The sequence below is a fragment of the Tubulanus polymorphus genome, chromosome 2 (genome assembly GCF_964204645.1).
Source record: "Tubulanus polymorphus chromosome 2, tnTubPoly1.2, whole genome shotgun sequence".
Classification (NCBI taxonomy): Eukaryota; Metazoa; Nemertea; class Palaeonemertea; order Tubulaniformes; family Tubulanidae; genus Tubulanus; species Tubulanus polymorphus.
The window spans coordinates 4250883-4276982 of NC_134026.1; the positions used below are offsets into that span (position 1 = coordinate 4250883).

At 37.8% G+C, this 26100-nt stretch overlaps 1 protein-coding gene across 2 annotated transcripts in view; it reads right to left on the bottom strand.

Moving 5' to 3' along the window:
- The window catches only part of LOC141898537 (otoferlin-like), a 56004-nt gene that overhangs the window by 16337 nt on the left and 13567 nt on the right, over positions 1-26100 (bottom strand). Inside the window, exons 6-27 of one of the 2 annotated variants that reach the window (XM_074784483.1) lie at positions 19483-19577; positions 19094-19196; positions 18632-18686; positions 16349-16480; positions 15916-15978; positions 13000-13084; positions 9474-9589; positions 7599-7658; positions 4888-4928; positions 4612-4798; positions 4307-4493; positions 4013-4227; positions 3778-3886; positions 3227-3407; positions 2976-3096; positions 2697-2894; positions 2441-2557; positions 2215-2367; positions 1945-2137; positions 1599-1858; positions 1357-1518; positions 944-1027 (exon numbers count right to left, since the gene is read on the bottom strand). In XM_074784483.1, the coding sequence (XP_074640584.1) occupies positions 944-1027; positions 1357-1518; positions 1599-1858; positions 1945-2137; positions 2215-2367; positions 2441-2557; positions 2697-2894; positions 2976-3096; positions 3227-3407; positions 3778-3886; positions 4013-4227; positions 4307-4493; positions 4612-4798; positions 4888-4928; positions 7599-7658; positions 9474-9589; positions 13000-13084; positions 15916-15978; positions 16349-16480; positions 18632-18686; positions 19094-19196; positions 19483-19577 (2917 nt within the window). Of the gene's footprint in view, positions 1-943; positions 1028-1356; positions 1519-1598; positions 1859-1944; positions 2138-2214; positions 2368-2440; positions 2558-2696; positions 2895-2975; positions 3097-3226; positions 3408-3777; positions 3887-4012; positions 4228-4306; positions 4494-4611; positions 4799-4887; positions 4929-7598; positions 7659-9473; positions 9590-12999; positions 13085-15915; positions 15979-16348; positions 16481-18631; positions 18687-19093; positions 19197-19482; positions 19578-26100 lie in introns of those variants that run through there. The other variant, XM_074784484.1, reaches the window with a different exon arrangement.

A 26100-nucleotide genomic window follows, 5' to 3' on the forward strand; every position in this document is an offset into this window, starting at 1 on the left:
GTACTCTCTACGATCTAGCGTACACGTAATTGAGTAAGATACTCGCTTCATAAAGAACTTCAGTTCCATATAACCAAGTCGCAACATTTTCTAAAACTCTTTTTCCTGGGTATTATGGCCTATTTAGGGAAATTTAGCCCCTCCAACTGTACCAAATTCTCAAATTATACAGTCTACTGTGTAAAGATTGCATGGCTAAGAACAATAATTCATAATTTTGATGCATTCATAATTGCAAGGAAAACTAACCGATGGATCCTGTATCTGAAAATGAATGAAGAAATGAATAGAGACTTTAGAGAAAGTTATCAAAAATTATACCGGAAAATGTTACTTGTCGTACATCATGAGATGCCTGTATATTGTATCTTAACCATTGAAGTTACAGCAATCAGACTTAAAAACTAAATAGATATTTGTAAATTTGTTAATCACAGTTATTCTTGACGACAACAGATAGATAAAATATATGATATCGAAGGATAGATATACCGAAGAGTAGAATAGTCACAATGGTGCATCAACAGCCATTACAAGTAAATACACATCAAAGTGTTCGTACGAATTTGAAGATTTATGATAGTTCAAGTATAGTTTATTTCATAACAGACAGCTGAAAACTTAAGATATTTTGATGGAAAAAACTTCGTGTTATGGAAAATATGTGTATATCCTGTCTCAAAGACAAAGGTAGGCTGACCATTTAAAAGCATATCTGAAGTATACTAATTAACATCTAGATTGAATAAGGTGGTATGAATGAAATTCCATGGTCTTATATCATAGACTACCTTTGCCTATGTTCAACTGCAGTCTTGCCGTTCACACAACTCTGACGATAGATTCAGGCAAACGAAAATTGTTCGAAATGCAAGACTGCGTTGAATTGATCAAGAAGTTTCAATGAGATAAAAAAATGAATGGTCATCACAAAAGTCAATACCAATGCACTGAGTCCTCGCATGCCTTTCCTAAACTGTGGCGGAGTGCGTAGGGCTCTTTGTACTTCACGTTCATCAAATGGATACTGTGTCGTTATGATAACAAAAATATATAAAACTATATTAGACTATTTTCCAATGAAGAGAATTAGCTATTAATGAAATTACATTTATTGCAAAAAAAAAACGGTTTCAAAACAACTATTTGCGTGGATAGAACTGATGGAGACTACAGTAGTTCTGGTTTCAAAATTTATGAAATACAATTCACTTCCTGAAAGTAGTCGTTAGAATAGAAGGGGTCTAAAGGATGGAAGTAAATGGATTTAAAGAATTCATCGTATGTAGCAGCAATGACCTACATGGCAGACTTGGCGATGTTCGAAAGAATGAATATTTTCATGAAAATTCCTACCTGCAACAATTCAAAACTCGCAAGAAGTTCACCAGCATGGTCAGGTCCACGGTAGATGTCCCACCAGTCAAGCTGAGCAGGGAACTTCGGTTTATCATATTTCTCATTTGACAATTTGACGATTGGTTTTGCAATAGCGCGGCCAATAAATTCAGATTTACCCTACAAATATAAAAACAGCATGTAGAACATATACATGCGTGTTGTGCATTAAATTGCATTTGGAGGCAGGTAGATCTTACAACGCTGTCCTGGTCAAACACTTCAATGATTATTTGCGGTGGATCATCTATAATTTCGTCCAGTAAACCATACATCGTTACTTCGTTAAAGATGAGAGTTTCGTCCCAGGTCGGGCTCAGAGTTTCGTCGATAACTTGCGTGCATTGACTTTGTTCGCTGAATATGATGCGAGCAAACGGATCAGACAGACCTGTATCATCTGATCCGATCAAACTACGCGCCTGATACATATGAGCTCGAAGCTGAAACGTTTGTTTTTCTGAAACAAAATATCCGAAATTCAAATTCATTGAAATTATATGCATTCCATTCAATTTCATTTCACTTTCATTTCAAAACGCTCACCCTGATATTTCAGTACGTTTGGAGGGACTGAATTTAACTTGTACGCATTTTTCACAGCTCTCGTTTCCTCATACCCTTTCGGAAGCCCTTTCATAAAGTCTTTCTTGTGCTTTGCCAGACCGAGCCACAAGTATATATTAAGTTTTGCTTGAATTGCCCAGCCGGTTTGTCCAGTTGCTTTCTTTCCTGGCAGCTGAAATTTCGAAGTAATCGTAAGACATTCACGTCGACACGTTTTCATTCAAACCAACTGCTATTAGTCGATCTTACCCGAAGGAACAGAGCTTGACATTTGCCACATCGTTTTCCACATTCTTCTTCGACGATTGAATAAAGTAAATCTTTAGCCTTCAAACGCTGATACGCAATACGTTTATTGTTCGATACCATCCATACGAAAACATCCGGCAATGCGTGTTGAGGCTAATATTGAGAATAGAGTTGAATTAGCAACTTAAATTGTTCAGACATATCGTTTCTATTTAGAACTACGTACTTCATCAGCCAGGTGTCGAAGTTTTGCCAAGTATCCAGCAGCAAGTTTGACTTTCTTGTAAACGTTTGTTCGATTTATCGACGCTTTAAGCGATTTCACTTGTGTTTTGATGTGATCCTGAGGAAAGAAATGATCTTGCAATTTGTGACCTGCGATTAGCACTCAGTGAGGAACAGTATACATGAGTTTACAACGATCTTTAAATTTGATAACATCGTATTTTCTCCAAGACACGAAACAACATAACCATACACACCATTTCGCGTTGACATAACTTGAGTCTTTCTTTGTCCAGTCTCGTGCGACCAACCGAGGCACCTCCGCCTGTTCCTTTGACTAGTGCTTGGTAGCGGGAACAGCCAGTGATCAACTCATCCAGGATGCCTCGTAATCGTTTTTCTGGGAACGGCTTCTCGGTTCTGATCATCTCATTCACGTCAGATAATCCGTCCTCCTGGAAATATCAAAGAAATATCATTATGCCATTTCATAAGACGTTACTACCATAGATATTCGATCGTTCATAAATACGTACCAGTTTATCAGCGATTTTTTCAATGATGTTCACGTTATACATTCTTCTACGATGATCTTCGAAAGGTGCCTTCACGTACATGCACTGTTTTTCCTCGAAATAAGGCATATGGTAATACAACCTGTAATAATCAAGAAATGGGTTTTGCATTTACGAGTTTATAACCAATCAATCCGCATAAGATATCTTTAAAACATATTCATATAGGATGCCCACTTAATCCAAAAGGGAGACAATCTACATAAACGTACTTGTCCCTTGTGATAGGTTTCATAGTTACTGTTGTACTCTGTATGCTGGGGCCAACTGGAAAGGCGGCGTCTGCATCATCTGCTTCCTCTGCCTCATCTTCCTCCTTTTCTTCGCTGTCACTTTCAGTAGAATGGGTTCTAACCGGTTCGTTGTAACCATCTAGTGAGTTGCCCGCATTACCTATCAATCCAATTATACCGAAGCGCTTTTAGATAGAACACAACGAAACGGTAAGTACTTCATAGGTTAATTAGTTTATTTAGAGTACAAGCTTTCGCTACTAATGTATAGTAGCTTCATCAGGTGAAGTCACTCATTCACCAGATGAAGCTACTATACATCAGTAGCGAAAGCTCGTACTGCAAATAAACTAGTTAACCTATGAAGTACTACTCGTCTCGTTATATTCTATATCAGGTTACCACGGCTCCTCTACGAATCTAATGAATGATAATGTACTTTATATTACATGAAACCTTCGAGAAGGTTTATGGTGCAATTTCGGCAGAATTTAATTCTGATTTAATGATCTATGACATTAGCTGCCTACCAATACTGATTTCAAATCGAATAGGTTTCTCTCCGTATCTCTTCTCTATTAGTCCAGCTTCCAAAATTGTAGAAAACAAGAAATACTCATCAGCTCGTCCAGCAGCATTCTAGATATGTAGAAAGATCCCAATGCAATAACAGTAGATGAGATTGATATATACTATATATTGGAGATACATACATTACTTACGAAAGTATCACGTTAAGTAATAGTGTTCATTTACATGTCTCACCTCAGATATTGGAAGTGCAGCTTCAATGTCTACTTGAGCAGGGCCACTTTCTTGATTATCAAGAATCTCCGTTCGGAAAGCAATCAGAAGTCGAGCTCGATACGAAACGCCTTCTCCTAAACCTTGATTTAGTTGTTTATGTTCATCTAACAGCGTATAATCACGCGTCGAACCATATAGATTCACCCAGCACGGGCCGAACGTTGGAAGAAAACCTGCAATTCAAACAGATTTGATAAATTTTAATTGCAAAAGGTTGCCGTAACTTGGTAGAGTGAAGGTGATTTGTCTTACCTTTTTCTCTATCGTCTGAAATTTTAGCCAAATCGAGGAAATGAGTACCGATAACATCATCATTGACGCTGTCACTATCTCGTAACTGGATACGTATACGGCGACATAATGGCGGGAACATCTCGGTGATCACAACTTGTTCATTCCATATCGGCTCATACGATCCTTTCTTCACAGTTGTTTTACCCTATGGAACATAATCGTTTAGGTTAAACGTATCCGGGTGTTTCAGTTTTATCAGTTTAAGTTTAATGACTATTTAGATCTAAACGAACAGGGTTTTAATAGATACATAATCGCCGTACCGTATGGCCGGCAAATGAAACTTGTACGTAAGGGTCGACCAAATCTTTAGCTTCTCCAGTGAATGCTTTTTTCACGCTGGCCATCACACCTGTGTTCATCTTTGGCAATCCTTCTGCGCGATATATCTTGATGATATATTGACCTCTCTGACGTTCAGCAGGCACACCTTCAGGTAGCAGAAGATTTCTGAACGACAAATTGATAAGAATGATAATATTTTCAGTGGTTGAGTTTAAAGACTGCACAGTGGAACCTCAATAGAAGGGCCTACTTACGCTTCAATGTCATCTTCATCTTTTTCGCTTGTATGCGGCACCTGAAAAACATGGCGACAACAACTACAGGAAAGACTCTTGATGTACATTGATTATTCTTTTTTACATACATCCGTACTTAGAAAAAGTACTAACACATTCCTTTGGCAAAGGTTCTAATATTATCCTGTAACAAAAATGGTGCTTATGTAAATATATCAAAATACCAGGATGCATTATAACCACTAAATGCAATTTCTATACAACATTTGCAATGAAATAAATATGGCTCATGTTAGATTCTAGTGGCGTTTTGATAATATTGATTAGTCTTGAACGAGGCGAAGGAGGAAACTAGCTTTATTTTCAATGCTCAGATGCTAGACAGAAAAGCTAGTGTATATGTACTAAGACATCCCAAGTTCGTTGGCATGCATGTCGCGCGTACATTTCATGCATATTGCCTAGACGAATTAAGACGACCGAGGATAATGAGCTAGTGACTCTTGCATCAGTATTAATGATTAATTGAAGACTGAATGGAAAATCTCATAGATTAAACCCATAAGCCAAGCTCTCCTAGGTTACCGACTCCCAAGAAACCGGGTCGTGAAGCAGAAATGTATCTACTATGAATCTAAATTCTAACCTTGATGTTTCTCAATAAGATGACAGCGCTATATTCTAGATTTTACTAGCCTAAACTTTCATTTAATAAATCGAGTTATGTAAACGCGTATTGTAGTTTCTATACTATCGATACCCAATGAAGTCAGTTTCTTTGAATAAAGGTAGATACAGTATTAGAGTTTCGAACAGAATATTATCAGAATAAGTCATGCATATATTCAGGAATTTTTTTCTCATATGGAGGAAATAATGCAGAGAAAGATAGAGTAAAAGGTAAAACTGAGCACATAGCTAAGGCGACAACCAGCCAAACCCATCATAAAATGCTAGAAATACATGTCTCCCTTTTTTTAGTATAATTATATTCGATACTAATATAACTAAAACGATCATTCTTGAAAATACATCATCATCTAAACAATTAAGCACAAAAAGTGCAAACTATATATGTATCTCAACATGAGATGCAACGCAAGTTAACAGATCGTCCATTTCGCCACATTTAGTGTTAATTACAACAACATGACACATTTCGCATTCTCCCACTGCAGTATGCAATCATCATTAGAGACACAGTTCCAATAACAAGGAGCTCTACAGCCGAGTCCATAGACTGAGGGTACATGTATATAGTTAGCGCTATATATTTGCATATGCATACGTACATGTACATTAGTACATGAGTACATTAACATTGTCGAGTTAAGACGATATGTTTTATGCTGCATCTACTGTAAAGCGACATGTACATATTTAATCTGTCTTGTCGGAATGATGCTATTTGGCAGCAATCACGAAGCTGCCATACTACGGCTTCATTCGCTTCCCATTAAACAGGTTATTTGCTAAATATTCCACCAACAATGCGGAACAATATACGTGTATATCTATGTGCAGTGTAAAAAGAGGTAGGGTATGGAAGGATGAGCTTTGAGACTCACATGCCACAAGAGGTTTGTGTAATATGTTTAGTGCGTATGAAACTAAATATCAACCTAAGTCATCAATCAAGATACTAAACAGAAATACTGTACTTATGAATTCGGTGTCTTAAACCTCCACCATGGCCAGCCGATGAATGATGATATGGGGAATCACACGTACACACCCTGTTATTCTTGATAGAATTTCCACCAAGATGATAAATTTTCTTTAATGCCACCGAGAACATTAAATCACCCAACCGTGCAACGACCTTTAAAACGTTTACTGTGAAATTGCGTAGGTGGCTTTCGGCCTCGATATAAACTTGTCGCCTCTAAAAAGACTTTAAGACTGAATACTAACCAACCGACGGAATTCTTGTCTTCATCGGCTGTCAGACGGAGGTAGATAAACTATAACTAAACTACAATATAAGAGACAACTGAACAAACCCAACACAAACAACTACTTGTTTCACATAAGCAGTAGAACTACAGATAAGGGTTTTATCATCATCAATAACATCATCTACTATTGACAACGCGTGGAACAACTGGCCATGTACACATAAATCAACAGTTTTGTTATTTTTTTCAATGGGAAAAGCTTGAATGAGTAGAACACCAGTATATGCGGTGGGACAAGGTATTTTTTAAATAAGTAGTCATTGTTAAGCCCTTATGCTCACGTAACAGGGTTGCTACCAACTAATCTGTCAGATTGTATAATCGAAGTTGATAACTTTGACGCCATTACCAGGGCAATAGCACCTGCACGTGATATTAGGGAGTGTGGGAGGTCAGATTGACATCAAATGGGACACTGAACAACATTTCAGACACTTAAACTCCGTTGGCAAACACATTATATATCTACACAATATCTCAACATCTTATTCAAACTGAGGTGGATCTTGCATTTCTCACAATCAAAATCGATCATTTCTTTGATAAAATCGTAGTTTTTAGGTGTAAAGACGAATTTTGGCCGTATTCGGTGTCAGTACTACCTGGAGGCAGTTCTGATATGTGAGAATGCATTCAAAGACCATCATCACTTTTTATTCGGTGATCTGGTGATAACTCAAGATCCCAAGCCCTCACAGTGAACACACACTATATCACACTCAAACGCTTATATACACTTTTCCAGTCATATATTATTCCATCTACCGGTACCTTACTGCTGTGTTTGACAAAAAGTTTATCGATTGCGGAAAGCTGTAGTCCACTGCTTATCTTGAATGAAGAGAGAGAAATAAGAAAAGAAAACAGAAGAAGAAGACGGTGAAAAGCTGCAATCTCATTTTATCAACTAAACACAGATACGTAACAAAAAACTGACTCCAGATTGGCGTTGTGATGCATGGATTATATATATATGAATATATAGGACACTACTACACACTCTCACCTTATACAAAACTTGACCACCAGGGTGACGTTCCTGTTGACAAATTTGAACGTTGAACAATACAAGGACATGGGATTTTATGACTTAAAACATGTAGTACGTATCTTATAGGTCTACATTTTAGTAGTATATATACTTCAAATCTAGTGTTATTATTCTAATATTCTTCACAAGATATTAATCAATTCCGACGAGAAAAACAAAATTCACTTAAGCTACACTTGTAAGAAATAGCAAATAACAGATATGTAAAGCTGAATGTGGGTATGAAATCTGTCTTCAAATGACATGAATCGCAGAAACAGATTCGATGTGAAACTGTTGGATGTCAAAGAAAATGTGAAACTTCGTTCCGAGTGAACTTGCAACTATACTTCCTCGAGGGACATTAAACAGTCTATTCCGTATTTTACCTTCTTTAGCTCCGACATTGATAAGTTATAGTTCTTCTATGAAATATGAACGGAAAATATAAAATACACGTGAAAACTGTTCATGAAGTGGCGATATTTGTAAATATTAAAAACGTATATATTAACCATTAGCTTATAAGTGAATTATGGATATCTCATTTTGCTCGCTTCAGTTTGGTTCATTAGACCATAAGAAGTTGGGGGATGGAATAAAAACACTTTTTCGGATGGTAACTATGTCGTAAAAGGGAAACATTTTGGACGAGGACACAACGAATAACAACAGTCCTAAGGTTACAGCATCTGTTAACACAACAGTAAAGCAACGAAACAAAAACGTCACAAGAAATAAGCCAGTAATATGATTACATGAAAACGTAAGTTTATCATTTATCAAGTCGAATTTTATACATGTATCTAATGATGACTCGATCGAATTAAATAGAAAAATATCGATTTGTCATATATGTTGAAATGTGTGTACGTGTAAAAATGATTCGTCGTACCATCAGTTTTATATGCAAAGATGCCAGACTTCAAATATATTTGAGAAAAAAGCTTGCAAAAGCATGGACAATAAACATAATGCGCAAATGCTAGAATGATGGAAAAATCGAAAAGGGTTTTTCCCTAGACGAAGAGATTATTTTGGAGCTTTATTTTTCAAATGTTGGTCATTATGGGCTTATATGGGGCAGGATAATTCACTTTGCCCGCGTAGTAGATAGAGAATCATCCGTTTTGTTAGAGTAACACGCCCACAATGTTCGTACCAGGGAGGTTCTCTCGTACCTCCCTGTTCGTACCGAGGTGAGAATGCTCAGATAAGTGGCAATTATAAAACGTACTCGAGGCGATGAAATTGAAAAAAAAACACATGCAATTCAACCATACACGCCGACTGAGAATGAAATACGAAACGCCAGATGAAAATACGAAAAGAATGGTATCACACATGAAACATCATTGTATCAATATCTTAAATAGTAAACGAAACCAACATGTATTCTTAATTTGCGCAGCGTTTTTTTTTTTGGTCAAATAACGAAGCTACGTACACTTAAATCGTGTTTATTTATAGTCAATTTAACGCATCAAATGATGTTGCCTTTAAGTCAATATTAGTTAAAATTAGATTAAATTCTATATGAATCATCAGTGTAATATAAATAGTTGATCGTAATATGACTATATTATAATATGATATTCACACGTTTAGTGTATTACCTTGACGCTGTCACCTTTGCCTATGACTGCTATGTCGCATTTAACGTAACCCTTCGGTCCTCCATTGATGTCTTCTGGATCCGTTAGCATCGCCCATTTGTGGTAGAACTGATGATCTGTTATCAGAAAAAAATAAATAAAAATTCCTTTCATTGAGATGTTTCTTATTGTTACACCTTTTCACAATTTTTGTTTTTCTCTGTTTTAATAATGGAATAGTAAGTTATCTACAGACTCTCATCATGATCATGTTTTATGCGCTTGGTGCTCTTTCACTGATAATAATTCTGAGGAAAACACACCAGCTTTCAATTTTCTATTTCAGAGTCAAATGAAATAATGAGCGAAAAGTCGTATAAGCGACTTCGATATAACTCATATATAAGCGACGAAGGAGAGCAACTTCCTCTGCATGATAGATAGATGCGAGATATAGAGCTATAGAGACATTCCACACTGAAAATAAGTTAGAGCTATTTTTCAAAACGTACCTGGCTGTTTAGAAAAAAGCTATTTGATATATATATATATAGAGAGAGAGAGGACAGTGTGCAATTACAACAAGGCGACAGTTTGATAGCAATCGAAGCTGAGATACAATCTACCAACAGTAAATTTCATTTCTATTTGCAAGATGGCATTAAATTTTTTTTTATCAAACGTTGTTATTCCAGTTTCAAGGGACTGGCAGATTATCCCATTTGCCCATTTGCATAGCGATTTTGGCGGCTGAATTTTCATAACTTGAGGTGGCTGCACACAATATAAGGGAGTGGTTTAATAGATGTAGTGTATACTCATTTTTAGATTTATCTTGACACCTGACGATGGTCCCTCTATCATGGGACTAAGACGTTCTTTTGTGTCAATATATTTTGAATTATTAAAAGCTGCTATCATTGGCAGCCACCTTCTTCATATACAACGTCATCCATGGAACCACTTATGAGAAAACTCGCGAGTCGTGCATATGAATGACTACGGCTTCATAGTTTCATTTTTTACGATTGTGCGTATGGAAATTGATTTGAAAAATCGGAAAAAACTCATCATATAAATCAAAGCAGAAGATGAATACGTTCTTAAAGTGTTTAAATATTTGATGAAGTTGAAGTGCAACACCGCTGCCTACGTTTGTAAGACATGTCATTAGGCACTAGAATTGAGACTGGTGTAGACATCAGCTCTGTCAATTATTTCAAGATGCGTCATTTCACAACGTTTCGCATCCGACGGCTGCGACGAATGATGAAGGTGAAGATTGGCGTCACTATGGGTACCGCCATACACAAAACACTGTTTCGCGGCATGCAGACGACACCCACACACTTCATCATTCTGTCTAGTTGATCGCGATGGTCTTCGTAAGGTGACACTTTGTTGTAATCAAGATGCCATTGATGAGAATTTAACACCATTTTCCACAATTTCCATACGTGCTATAACACATGACGCAACCACCATTGTTTTAAAGACAAGATGGACGAATGAGCTAGATTTTGATGGCTTCCAGTGGTATGTTATTTTCCAAGACGCACAGTAAAAGGAAGAAAATGGCAAATCTTAGATTAGGATTCAGTACGTCTTATTTCGTAGTTCAAATACATAAACGGGTATAAGAATTAAGTATGATAATGCAAATCCTGCTCTTTCTTCCAAATGTGAACAAATCATTCAACTCGTCATTGAAAAAAGAGAATTTATCTTGCTGAAGCGAAGTCGCCGCGATTTTATAGACAATCGTTGGTTCTTTTGTACACGTATATATGATATTAAACATTAAGCCATAAAGGCGCATAATTAGCAAAAAAAATTTCAATACAACGCTCGGAAACTTGATCTAATTTTCAACTCGCACAAGGTTTATATTAATGAACGATGACACTAAGCACACATCAGCGGTGTATAACGCCTCTAGCTTTATGACAGAGTACATCATCATTACACCAACGTATCACCAGAGAAACCGCCTGCTAGGCTAACCAACGCTACGCACACAAACATACCATACTATAAACGTTGGTACCATACAAAATCAACTAATTTATTGACACAAGAGTAACGGACACACAAGATAATATATATTTGATAGTATATAATATATATGTTTTTATGTAAATATTCTAGGATGATACATAGCAATGCTCTGGGAATGTACTACAGTGATTGGGGATGACACGCATGATAATGGTTTGAAATTGAAACAGCATGGTCGAAAATGTACGCGCGCACAAGGGATTTCAGCTGCAGTGATGCCCGCCTTTTCGAGCACAAATTAAGGACGCTTCGTCGACCTGGGAACGAATATAACCAAGTTGGCAGCGGCTATATAAGAAGATATATATGTCCCCGGAGTAATTGCTATCTTTCAACAGGAATGAGTAGTATAGCTAGGAAACTGTATTGTGATAATCAACACTCGAGGAAATCAGCTAAAATCTTAAAAATGTGCGCACGCAGCATTTAGCAAGGTCGTTTGGTAGCAAACAAAATCTCGAACTCGTAGACACGATGATAACCGAATGAACCCTATCAAAGATATCTAATCAATTGGCAAAAACATCTCTCGAAACAAACCATTAGTCGGACACATTTACGCCGCTATGATCTAGCGAGGTTTGAAAAAAGAACTGCTCGTCGTAAACTATATAAGTTGTTGCTGCAGTAATCGTCCTCTGGCGAACTGCGTATTGTCGCGATATCGGCATTATAGATAATGACGTCAAACCGTACGGATCGGTGACATCAGAGCGTGAAGCTATGCGGCTACGAAGTAGACGATGCCGTCGACACTGCCGGTTGCCATGGTTTAAGTCATCATGGGAAACGATGAATAATAGGGGCATACGCTTCACTGCAAACAATTGACCCGATTTTGTCATGTTTTTTTGCGCGAAAAAAAATTTATAAACGGTTTCTCTATTCAATATATAACTTACTTACTAATTAACAAAATGAAATGCGATACTCTTAAAAAATATAATTACTCGACCTTGAATCGCCCCATGCTGTTACAAAGTTTTCAATTGATAAGTTCTATCATGGACTCTAAAACGATTTAGAGTCCATGGTTCTATGTGGACAGGTTTAGGTGAGGCTTTATCAATTCCATCAATACGGCTTTCCTCAAAGTTCGGCGAACTTTTCGATAAAAAAAAATTCGCTTAATCGATCCCTCTGAGTATAAGATGAAATCAGTAGACGTCATTATACATTTCAGCCTGTAAGACTTTAATGGGCGTCATAAATCCAAAGATGAGATATTCGTAAGTTTAAATGTCTACAGGGTATAGTTCACTGTTGAAGCATTATTATTTACCATGATGTCGAAGCTTTAAGGTACCAGAGTTAATGACGAAAGGGACCACAGTGGCACTTACAATCGAGGTCGTAAATTTCGAATGAACATTCAAAATCATTAAGGATTACTGATCAAATTTAGATAAGGCAGTTGCCGGCAATAAATGGAGAAAATACCGTGTTGATGGAAAGACTACTTGATATTAACAGTGTTTTTGTGTTTTACCTGAGGCCGAGTACACAGTACCAACATCAAATTTAAAGCTGCCTAGAGGCTTGTTGGAGCGTATGAAGTTCCGGGATTGGAGTACCTATAGTCAAAGTTAGGAGAGGTCAAGAAAGAGAGACGACTAAGGGTATATATATATATGTATACAAGGGAGCATTCGAAAACGCATACACCACACACACACGCACACATGTCCAAACTGGTAGCTCAAGTTTTGTGTATAATAAGAAAATTGTACCAGGTCTATATAACAATTAAACGAGTTTCTCTAATATCAACAGTTTTGCTAGCTGCTGAAACAAAAATTATTAGTTCAGCTTCTTCCCATCAAAACTGTTATGACAACAGCATGTGTGTACATAGTGAATATTAGCCGCCTAAAATGTGAGGCACAACTGGTGACGTATATAGAAGATATTGGGAATTTCATTGTGTTCCATCGGGAGTATAACGGACTGCCCCATTCAGAGATGAACTGATGCCACCCACCATCGCAGCAACGATTATGAAATATATAATGATAGTAATAATATTACAGTATGCAGAGAGTCCACCACCTACAGTGCGAAGAAGTAAGAAAGGTAATGATATAACAAGAATAATTGTATGAATTTATCTCAAAGAGATGCGAATTCACGTGAGACCTTTCGTGTGTCAAAACATTTTCCATGAATATTTGATATCAAGGCTAATTGCTATCGGCCCTTAGACTCCGTTCATATTTCACTGGCTTTCCGATTATTTCAGATAAAATCTGTATCCAGATCTAGGACCTTAAGTTATAGAGTTTCTGGATAAAGATTTGGATCAGTACCATGGAGACATCTAACTCAAATAATGAATAGAACTGCATAAGTAAGTTTCACAGTCGAACCTGATGATACCAAAAATGTGCTTTGGAAATTAGGACCAGTTTTATGGTTGGGGAAGGTGAAACGCCGTTTCTATCTTAAGTCTCAAGTATGGAAAAGCCCCCTAAGGTATTACTTTAAAAGATTTCATGGTCTCTGTAAATGGCCATGTCAAATTCACGATCCGAGGATAAAAAAATATCGCGGAAAATCATCGAATTTACTAAGGTCACCCGTGAATTCACGAATGCACCCCTACGAGAGAATAAGGAAAGGAGACGACTTAGATAAAAAAAAAAGTCGCGAGATCATTAAAGGTGACAATGTATCCCATCGACGACCTGTATAGTAAGTGAATAAGAATGTATATTAAGACGACTGAAAAGTTGCGATAAAAAGAAATAGGAAAAAATTGTGAGATAGATTTTGACACAAAACTTCATGGTAAAAACTTAATCTTTTGAACGAATATTTTTGCTTAAAGCCGTTCCGCCTAAGTACTATTCAATTCTAGGCAATATTGAACGAAATAGTTTTTCTTTCAATTCATGGCTTTAACTGTAAGGATTAATTTCACGTGATTACACGAGATAAGCCCGAGGCTTTTGAATAAGACTTTCATTGCGTAGGAAATCAAAGAGCTGTAATTTCATAACCCAGTAATCAAACTAGAGCTTTCGCATTCAATGAAATAAATCGTCGAGTTGTACCTGCAGGAGGAACTGGATCGATCGAATGTTTTTTTTTGCGGATTATGAATCATGAAAATGGAAACGTAGAATGCGTTGGATTCGTATCTTGATGAAATATTCCACAAAAGTTATCAGTATATTCAAACGATATGACGTTGATATAGTATAAGTTCGCCATGAAAAACGTGACAATTACCACCAGACAAACACGACAAAAAAAAGGAAATAATTTGTCTATAGCGCCATGCATCGAAACAACACTGTGATAATGCAATACGCGTACGTATATGATAACAGAAACTGAATGCAAAAATGTTGAAACGCTACCGGGTGCGGCATAAACGGTGCCGACATCAAACTTGAAACTACCAACTACTGTGCCCGTTCGAAGCAAGTTACGAGAGTGTAATACCTAGAAATTAAAGGCATCGTAGCAGAAATATATTCATATCAAACATGTTTACAATTGAAATGAATACAACTGGTTATACTATCATCGTGATATGATATAATATATGAGGTGTGAAACTGAAAACATCGCGACGTTCCTCTTTTTAAACGTAAGTTCGAAGCTTCAGGAATTCAAGCTGCTAGTTCATATATACATAGAGTTTGTTTCTTTCTTCAATTCGATCTTCGAAACACGATTGATATGATAGCGTCATTCCCCGTGTATTTATATCTGTACATTTCCGTTTGATGTTTAGAGGTTAAATGAACTATATTTGGACTGAAGCGGTATAAAAAAACTACAAAAGCAACCATGCCCTAAAATAACAGCAAAATAACCACAATTTATACACAGTTAATAACATTATGTGGCTATCGATGTGGATATAAAACCTGGGTAAAATGTTATCGCTCGATACAAAAAAAACACAGCTATATCAACCAGGGAGAAAGAAAAACAGTTTCTTTTAGCAGATTCGACAATTCATCGCTGAATCTAACGGAAATAAAAAGGATGTTATTTTAAAACATAATAATATGGGGAAAACTATGCCATTTTTTCAATTATTTCTATTCTAAAATGATCATCATATCAATTAAGTGCGATAATTTTACCTTACATGAATACATTGTATAAGGACAGTCTACGCAGTTTTTAAACTTAAATCAATTATCTATGTATCATTGTTAAAGATTCAACAGCAATAGGGGCCTAAATGGAACATTCCACGACCCCCCTTTTCGTGTTGATTCTTTTCCAACATCGAGCAGATATATCACTTACCATCAAAAGATGGGAAATCAAATTAAATTCAGCATAATTAAAATGGTTGCCGGCAATATCTGGATTTATCTTATCGTCTTTAAACAGTTGACTGAGCAATACAGACAGACATGCAGGATCAGAAAATTCTACTTACTGTGATGGTTATGATTTTATCAAACAACATAGCTGGAGCCATGTGAAAATCAAAGACAAAATACTGTAAACAGAAAACAGAATAAGTTAGCCATTAACTGCAGACTTGTCTCGAAAGAAACTTGATGTCGTCAGTTCAACAGTGTAAAAAACCCACACGATTTAAGTTAGTTGATTTAACACCTACGGTGTACAGTACAAGATATAAATCTGGATCAGAATTTGTGTGTATTCAATTGATCTCAACTCGAATTATCTGCATTAAGTGGGCTTAACTACTATCAATACATTTAGATCCTCTTTATGTATTTTTGCTATTATACATAAATTACGAATATAATTGATGCATTTGACTATTTCAATTTTATTCTAGTGTTACTCAGTGACATTTCGTGAAAATTTTTATTCTTGGCCTTAGATCTTTTTGGTTTTACCTCGTTATAGTAAGGGCAGTTTGTGGATTCTTTAACGCTTGTATATTTCTTCACTTCGCCGACTTGTACACAGACGACTGGATCCATATTCAAACCAGCCAGTTGTCGAGCTTCAATAATTGTTATACACACCTACGTGAAATTATAAGTTTTTCCTGATTACTTTCAAAGGGGGAGAATGACTAAACAGGATATCGTGATCAGTACGTTCTGCAGTGAAAGCTTTTAGTTACGGAGAGCATTAGTCTGCGACGCGTAAATGTCATAACAACATGAAACTGATTTCATGTCGAAGCGGTCGATCGATGCGTATCGTTTAAAATCGTTGTTTGTCCCAGAGATAAGTGATATATTGGATGCGAGGACGATGAATAGGCTTTAGGAATTCGATAAGCGACTGGACAATGATACAATCAAACAAATCCTTGCAGAACTAATATTGCTAATGGATCGTTCGGAAGATGCGCGTAGGGTTGAAAGTGATTGCAGACAATGAGCGTCACGAGAAGCTGACGAAGATTTAACCAAGTAGAAACAGTAAAATCACTGATCGTTATTCCAACGACACGCCAACCTCGCGCAGACCCGTAAAAAACGATGCATCACTTCTTGTCCTGCAACGAATATGAAACGACGGCAATATGCCCGTCTTTAGTTAGACACGCCGCATTGATTTTTACCGCCAGACTGACGCGAGAGAAGGCAACGATCTACAAGAGCCCTAGTATGTTTACTAGTTCATGGAGCATAGACAGATCAAATTACAGATATCAACCGACAAGCGTCTACCAAATAAATTGTTTCCGATCTCATTACCTGGACATGTCACTGACGACATCGCTGTACATTACTCATATCACTGGCGGTGATGAGATCTATGACATGACACTGCACGGCCTCTTTGGCAATATCTTTTCTAGAGAATCAATCTTCGATAGAGTATGTGGGTGTTAGCTGGGATCCCCCAACACGGAGTACTTTTTCAAAGATCACGGGGTGCCGGCCAAATATCCTTATCAATTCGTTTTTAAAGGCCGTGGCTCAAAAGTCTGAACTGCGAAATCAGGTTCACGCTTTCTGATGACTTTTCTTCTGCAGCTTTCATTTTGATAAAAAAAGATCTACGTCGTGAAACTAGACTCCGTTAATTAAAAGATCAAACTGATGTAGCGCATTAGGAAGCATCGCGGTACATCGACTACGGAAGTCTCATAGTTGAGATACCGCAATATTTCCCGATGCATAAAGCCGGTGTTCGTGTCGACGCACCTTGCATGCATGTCCGCGAAAGTTACATTTACGATATATACGACAGAAAGAGATCGGATAGCATATTGATCTATATATCCACGATGGTGATTGCCATGTTATGTCGGCATTAGTGAATCATTCATTCAGCTCAGACGCTCTTAAATTCACTAATAAACTTAGCAAAGATGGCAGCCAGGCAAGCAGACATGTACAATTTCGTATAGATGAAAACATTGACCTGATCTCGGTCAGATTGTTGTTTCTAGTTGTTTCACGTTCGGTGGTCATTGACCACAGGATTTATTCATTTATTATCGCTTAGCATGATGTGAATTTTGTTTATTAAGCCCGCTGAATCGCTGCGCGCTGTCGCCACCAGAATATTATCAATGCTTATTGCCACGCATCGTACAAGTCAATGACACATCGGAAAAAAATGGAAATGCAGAATCCTGCCCGCAGGAAATGTGGCGTTATGAGTCTAGTGACATGAAATATGAAATCCCACCCCAGTACCATTTACAACTAGAAACGTTACTCGCCAATGACAGCAAATGGAAAATCACATATTGCTGGCAACTTTGTCATTATTGGTTATTGACTGGCGGGTGATTTAAAACTGTCCATGTTGGAAACTGGTTCAGATTTGTTAAGCTGGGTAAAACATAAAAACACCCACGCGGAATTTCTGAGCACATTCGAGGTTGAATTATGGCCCATTTATGGAGTATTGACCTACAACGCGTGTTCGACATGTTATCCTATCCCGTTTCTGCGCGCTGCATTCAATTGTTATCGACAACGTTAAATTTCAAAATTGACGCCGCCATCAATAATTGACGGAATTCGACGATGCATTGAAATCATACAATCAATAAGCGGTTATGCACTCAATAATTCATATCATATATCACTGATGTAGTTGATAACTTCAAGTCGACTTGTCATTCGATGAAACTCGTCTTGTCAAGAGTAGTATCAATCCACTTAAGCCTAATATGAGATTACGCCAGGTGAGGAATATACACGTACTTGGAAGTCCTGAGCTTTTAGGGAGGCCACCTCCATTTTCGGTTGAGTTTGCTGTCTGTAATGACATCAATATCAATACATCAATATTAATAGTTATCGAGACCGTTAAGATATAACATACGTCAAAGTGTGCAACTTGAGATTCCGTTTAAAACTTTTTTGATCAGGTTTCAAAGCACTTTTCAGTAAGTAGAGATGGTGTAATCGGGTTCCTGATGCTTAAAGGAAACTCTGAACTGATCAAATCTATGAAATGCCTGCGTTTTAACGTATCAGTTACTGAGCATTGCACACCCGAGTATTAATGTAGGAGTTTGTGTCCTTCGTTTCTCAGAATATCAATCTATTCGAAATAGTGCAAATGGGAATTCTCAGATACCCGCGCTGTACACGTCAATATATGCTGAAATTTTCACACACTGTTCACTCCCACCTCCCTGGTATGAGTAAGTATAATATTACCTCTTCGTGACTGGCCCGGAGATGACTGAGCCGTTGTCACTGCCTTCGTCTTCGCCACGAGCATTTGGCTCAATGATGATTGGCGTGTCCAACAATTTATTTTCTGCAAGAGAAAAAAACAAATGTTCTTCGTCCAAATCTCTTTAAAAAACGTGTGATCAGGTTCAGAAACGTTTCGCCCACTTGCTCTCAACAACAAGTCGAGTATTCGATATATCTACGGGAAATGTTCCGGTTACAGCAATTTCCTATGTAAATTCAGGCTCATTACTCCTCGGCATTAATTGCGTCATCGGGTATAGGACTCAGTGAATGGGAATTGCATATGTATCACCATTTAGCATCAATAAAACAACGCATGACTGCAGAACATAATATCCAGTACTCACCATCCTCTAGACTGGCAAAGGAAGTGGAGTCATCATCTTCATGTCGTTTAGATTTGCCTATTTTCAGGATACGACCAACGCTTTTTATCTTGCTCCTAGAAAAAATCGAATACGAAACTAGTCAATCTTTTATTAAAGATACTTGGTGGCGACAACGCGTAGGCGGCTATTAGCCGGGCAGAGACATTAACTGGATAGCAAATGAAACGATCTGGATCAGGGACAATACGGTTAGAATTGTCATGGACCTATGAAAACGGCGAAGGAAAAATAAGTTTAGTGTATGAGTGAACGCTGTAATCACGCACATTTACTAATGATTGAAATATGAATAAAAAATCCTTTCCGTTTCACAAGTTAAAGACTAAAGACATTTAAATGAATATTCAAAACGAAAAAATCAGGCAAAACTATGAAAAAAGAGTTGTTCTTTGAAAATAATCCGGTCCTGCGGTAATCAACATCCAAGGGTCATATAATGGACAAGGGAAACGTCGCCCATATAAGCATGATGAAATATGCAGCATGTACCACCATAAACTACCAATGGCAATGACGTAGTCTACAGAATGTATCTGACACACAATATGCAAACTGAATACAGAAATGGCAGAGTCTAGTAATGCGCATCTATACGGACCATACTGCACTGAAAAGTTGTTTTTTCATCCAAGGTTTATTTGATGATATAGAAATAGCCAATGATTCAATGACTATTCCTGTTCTCAAGAAAAACAACCTGTTACTCGTATGACAGTTTCAGTCAGATTTCAAGAACGAGAATATCTACATTGGTCATTTCTAGTGGACATAGTGGTGTCATGTTTACGATGTTTATAGGAGGGTTCACTTTTAGTAAACAGCTCTGAATACAGTCTCAAGATCATCACCTGGAGCACTATTCCTGAAACAAAAGCATTTCATATCGATAAATGATACGCCGTACATTTGATGTTTTCATCAGATGTCTTTTGCCTCGGGAAATCGAGAAAAAAGTAGCTCTGCGCAGCGAATGCGAGGAAGATTCAAATGAGTTTTGGGACTGTATCATCGATTGTTTATCAACGGCGGATAGAAAGTGTATTTGCCCTTGACGAGACCGGAATGAATTCGATACGATCAATTCGAAGCGGCGAACAAGGAATGAATTTCCCTCGTGCGCATCGACTAACTAATGGCTGCCGAATCCATATTACGATGAAGCCGGTGCAATTATTTTTCGTTAATCTGACTTACAAATGAACAAGCGTATAAAACAGCACAATCCACCGAACGGTTAATGTAATTGCGCATGAAACTCAGTGATAATTAAAATGCCGTGATGACACAACGGTCGTAATTGCTTAGATTTCGGACTATAAATAGCATAGGTACTAATGGAGAAACGTATTAGACAGTCGGCTGATATCACATTTCGATATCCAGTAATGAGCAACGCGTCTGCGTTGATTGAATATTCGTTTCACGAAATGACGTCAGCAAAACGACAATTGCCGAAACAGATCGATAATGAATTAATTTCATCATCAGCCTTCGTTCGTGTTGGAATTAAAGTTGACCGATTCCGATTGTTCGAACAATTCCATTAAATCAACAAGTGTGCCAGTATCGATAGGCAGCGATATTTTTAGACAGTATTTTATTACTAACGTTTTTGCGTTAAACACTGTATGCCTTCGATGAAACCGAGTAATGTCACCGGCGAGTAATGATACCTCTTCTTGGTGCGCGACTTAACGGCAGCATGATACGCCTTTTATGATGTTAAATACCCAGGTGCCGCTAAAAAATGGCATAAACAGATAATAGCGTTGCTGACCTGATACCGGTACGTACATTCAGCGAAATAAAAGGGTTCATTCACGCTGCAAAGGAATTAGACCTTGGAACTTCTCCCATCTTTGGTTACATGCACATTTTGTTAACAACCTACCAAATCCTCAATATCCCGTACATCGATAATGGACCCATCCATGGTAATTTGATATACAGCTAATACACAACAGTTCCAAGACATTTTAAACATGGCCAATGTGTTGAAATTATTTCATCGGCTACAAAGTCATGCGACAGTTTATCACGCAATTCGGTTAACGAATTAATACGCCGCTGATCGGCATCGAGAAATTTAATTACGATTTTCGCTTCATGTTCACTGGCATTCGTCTGGATGAACCACGAACGTTGTGAGCGGTTCCCGATGGATGAACGGGTACCTATTAGACTTGAAATTTCGTTCAGCGAAAATTCAATTTGCAATTATCGCTATCTGTGTAGCCGAACGCAGTGTGTCAGTGTCCCAGCAAATATAGTCAACCGACGGCCAGTTATCTATCAGACGAACTGATGTAGAAAATAATGAAAAGCCATATAAACTTCAGAAACTCATTACAAGTTCTCAGAGTCAAAATACTAATTTCCTCACGAGCTGATCAAGCTGAATAGGCTAGACAGTCGAGCAACTGGTTTTATGTCTGTCGATGTTCGATGAGTATGACATAAAAAAAGGTTGGCCACTAAACTTCCCATTTTATCATGTCCACTGTATAGCATATTGTTTGTGTATGATGGCTGGTGGTGAGATTTAACTCATCTTAATGAAAGATACCCCTTATTCTAGACTCAGTGCTATAGTTGCGCGGGTTTATTTGACTGTGTTAGTGTTCTATCGATAGGAATAACCATCGAAGTTGGAGTCCTTGAATAGCCCTGATTGTCGATAAATAATTACAAGTCGCAATGCTAAATTGTAAACTGACTAAAATATCAAAAGGTCTTAAGGGGCTGGGAGTTAACATCTTTGGAGAAATCATACCGACGATGGGCATAATTACTCAAAGGTTACACGCAGCAACATCCCTATTGTCTACGTGTGATTGTGTGAGCTCTCTCCTAAAACGTTTTTCGATAACGATCCAATATCATAGCATATGCAACCTAATGGAAGCCGCATACGCTCGGGGCATCATTTATTAAGGAATGTTTCGTAGGCGATTTCGTCTTGCTTATCATTCACACGTTGAATGTTATATCAATTATTCGTCTTTGATGTCGATGTACAATGCAAGAGTAACGCAGGCGATTGATCGAGAGAAATGGTGTCGCTCTCGAGCTCGCTGTACCCCGCAAGAAAGGCAACCTGTTACAGCCTCCCGTGAAAAGAACAATTAGTTTTGATGCTAGAATTGCGCGCGAGTAATTGAAACTCCATTTCTTCTGATTGATCGAATTATGATAAAAAAATCATAAGATTTTTATTTTGCTATTCAAATGTAGATACAACATACAACTGAGAACGAAGAGGAGGTTGTGTCGTGATCGAGTCATATGTGATCACTTAAAAGCTCAAATTGTTTAAGAAAAAAAAATTTCACATAAAAATGATCTATTCAAATTCATCATTGGTCTCGAAGGCGGCCATTTTTCGATGTATGAATAGAAATTATTTTTCGGCGTGATTTTTTTTCACACAGAAAAATGGCCGCCATTCCATCTAGAGAAGAATGATTAACATTAATAGAACATGAAATGAATTTCTAGCTGAATGAATATGTTTCTGGAGGTATGAAAAGATGGATATGATTGTCATCAGGATTCTGCCGTAGGCGTCAGATGTTTTTTTTTCTGAGCTCGGAGGAAGGCAGTAGAAATCGACGAATGTGTTCTTATCATCTACATATATAGATTAACTTCACTTGAAGACGATATCTATCATAGTACCCTGAAGACTGCGGTATAATCAAAAGAATATATCATTTCATATTTCTGCGTATGGTTAAAGATTTATTGTCAGTAGTTTCGACGCATCATGCCGATATCTGCAGTACTCGGGTACGTTACATTTCATTCCGGTGAATGGTACTCTATTCGAAAACTTATCACCAGCATTTCTGAAAATATGCCAACGTCGATTGATCAATATCCGTTAGGATATCTGTTCCTCGGAGAAACTTATACCGATAGGCGCTAGTGTTTGGATGAATTCATTCTTGAATTGCGTGGAAAACACGTAGTACCGACGGCGCCTGAAGAGTTCCAGCCCGAACAATGGAAATTGATTGAATGATTTGCTAAAGCGAGCTATTTTCTTCAATAATTCAGTACACCAACGCTTCGAGGACCCTTCTCAAACATAAAGTCTTGGCGTATCTGCATTGGGGATATAATGAATAAAACTATATCCGTAATAGTTTGCAGCTTCTTTTGATGGCAATTCTGTGAAACTATGATTCGAAAACTCGAGTAAACATTCTGCATTAAAACCTAACCATTCCTCTAAACAAAGACGAATAGACTATAATGAAACAATATGTCTTTGGCTGGATAATCAAATAAATGCATCTCACAACATCATAAATCATTCCAAATGCATAAAGTTTTGGGAGAATAGGGTGTTCAGCATAATGAGGACAACTCGATCATCCGCTAGACCAGTTGAGAACCGTTGGGAAACTACGCAGAGGATTTTTTGAAATCTATAAATAAAACAGTATAGATTCCAGCTAAACTAATCATCTAGATACTTGTACAAACATATACGCAGAAAAAGTGATACTCATACTATTCTATGCCCACTACACCAGAGAAATGTGCATTTTACAGTCAACATGCCGACAAATATAACAAACATTCAAAACACAATTAATTGTACATCAGACGAGTTAGATACCATATGATATACGAATGTGGTGTATAAACGTGTTCTCTCTAGTGTTATGTGTAAATGTGTTTTAGTGCATCACCAATTACTTACGTGCGCGATGCCTTAGAAGCTTTTGACGAAACACTCAATCTGAAATTAACACAAGTACAACCACGAGATGAACATTGGACAGGACTTCGTTTCTCCTTTTTCGAATCGATTATTTTTTTTAGACACAATAAAACAGATGTGACACAAAACATCCCGAGTTTCCCGATCGTTAGGATTGAAAAAAAAAATACGAAACAAAATGTTCACCGACAATGATGGATTTATTCAAACCAGTTCAGGCACATCCGTACTGGTCCATCCTTCCCGCTCACTAGCATTGAATGTTTGCGATGGGAATTACGAAATTTGTTCAGACGCCATTAAACTGATATATGATACCCGCAAAAGCTGAGGGTAAATTGATCGGCAATCGTGTGCTATCGAGTTCTTACTATTCGGTTCGATGTCAATTTGCGGTTAAGACAACACGAAGCAGGTGGACTACAAATGGGGAATAACCTCTGAATATCTAGATGGGGATTTTGGTGAAAATGGTCTATTCGGTATCGATTCGCCATGCCGCGATTAAGTACTGCCATCAGTGGTGTACACAAGTTTCAAACGCAACAGTCGTTCGTTTGTGTGTGTGGGCGTAGCTGCGGATTAGGTCGTTCAGCATACGACGACGAGCTGAGCGAATACTTAGTGATTGGTTCGGGAAGAGATTCTTTGAACAGCCGTCTCGCTTTCGAAGCAGCGAGACGACACTAATCCACTGTGTTTCAACTGCTTGATTGCATCATCAATAACTATCAACACGGGAGATGAAATATCAAATAACGCGTGAGATGAAGATAGAAATTTTAGCAAATTTCAATTCGACAAAATATTCTCGGAATTCAGACGGCTTTAGAAGTTCGAACGACTCCGTTTGAAATGTGACGTTTATCGTCGTCGTTTCACTGCTACGAAATTTCCATCATAACAATCAATCTTATTTTCATTATAAGCGTTGATCAGGCTAGATAACATGAGCTCCGACAAAATTTCAAACAAGAACCAAGTGTTTGTATACGGCTTTTTCGAAGGCGCAAATGCAGTGCGAAAACGGTTTCGAGCATTTTCCAACTGAAACTCCCTCGGTTAGGATTCGAACTTGATGGTTATCTTGAGACCAGCGCACGAAAGACCATAGTATACGAAACCCTGCCTGGATAGCCCAGTGCTGCTGCACACATAGTTGCTTAGCCGCGAAAGAAAAATTATAATGCGGGCCAATATCAGAATAGCCTGGGTTATAATGAAGGTAATTTCTGATTGACTGATGATGATATCATGGCAATGCTCGATGCGCACAGGCAGATAGAGTCTCGATGCCACCATCAGGTTCGAATCCCTGCCGAGGGAGGACGAATTAGATGGAAATGCAAACGATTCAATGAACTTATGTTATTCGTTACTCTACTGTGGCGGCGTTGATACTGATGTTACTCGGGTATTCTCATTGATGCCACCAACAAATATTGAGATAGATTTGCAGCAAAAATCGCTGGTAATATTCATTCGACGGTTCACAGTATCCTGTCATTTATCATCAGTTCAAATATATCATGGGCGGTGAGCGCGTAGTTGTCGAGATTTATTTGATGAATTGTAAGAGCTACTCTTCGCGTGAGAACGTCGCGGATCCTGTTAAATTTCCTCATAAATGTGTCATAAATCGCAAAAAAAATCAGACTTCAGAGCTCGATAACCGAGAGAAGCGTCGGGGGAAATTGGAGCGAAAGCGTCACGGTCAGAAAATGGCGGTTTTGCGACGGCCAACCGTCACCAGATAAAAACAGCATTATAGTCGAAGGAAGTCCAATATGATGAATTTCATTTACCCGGAAGGGATTAGATGGGGCGAAGGGACTCATCTCATC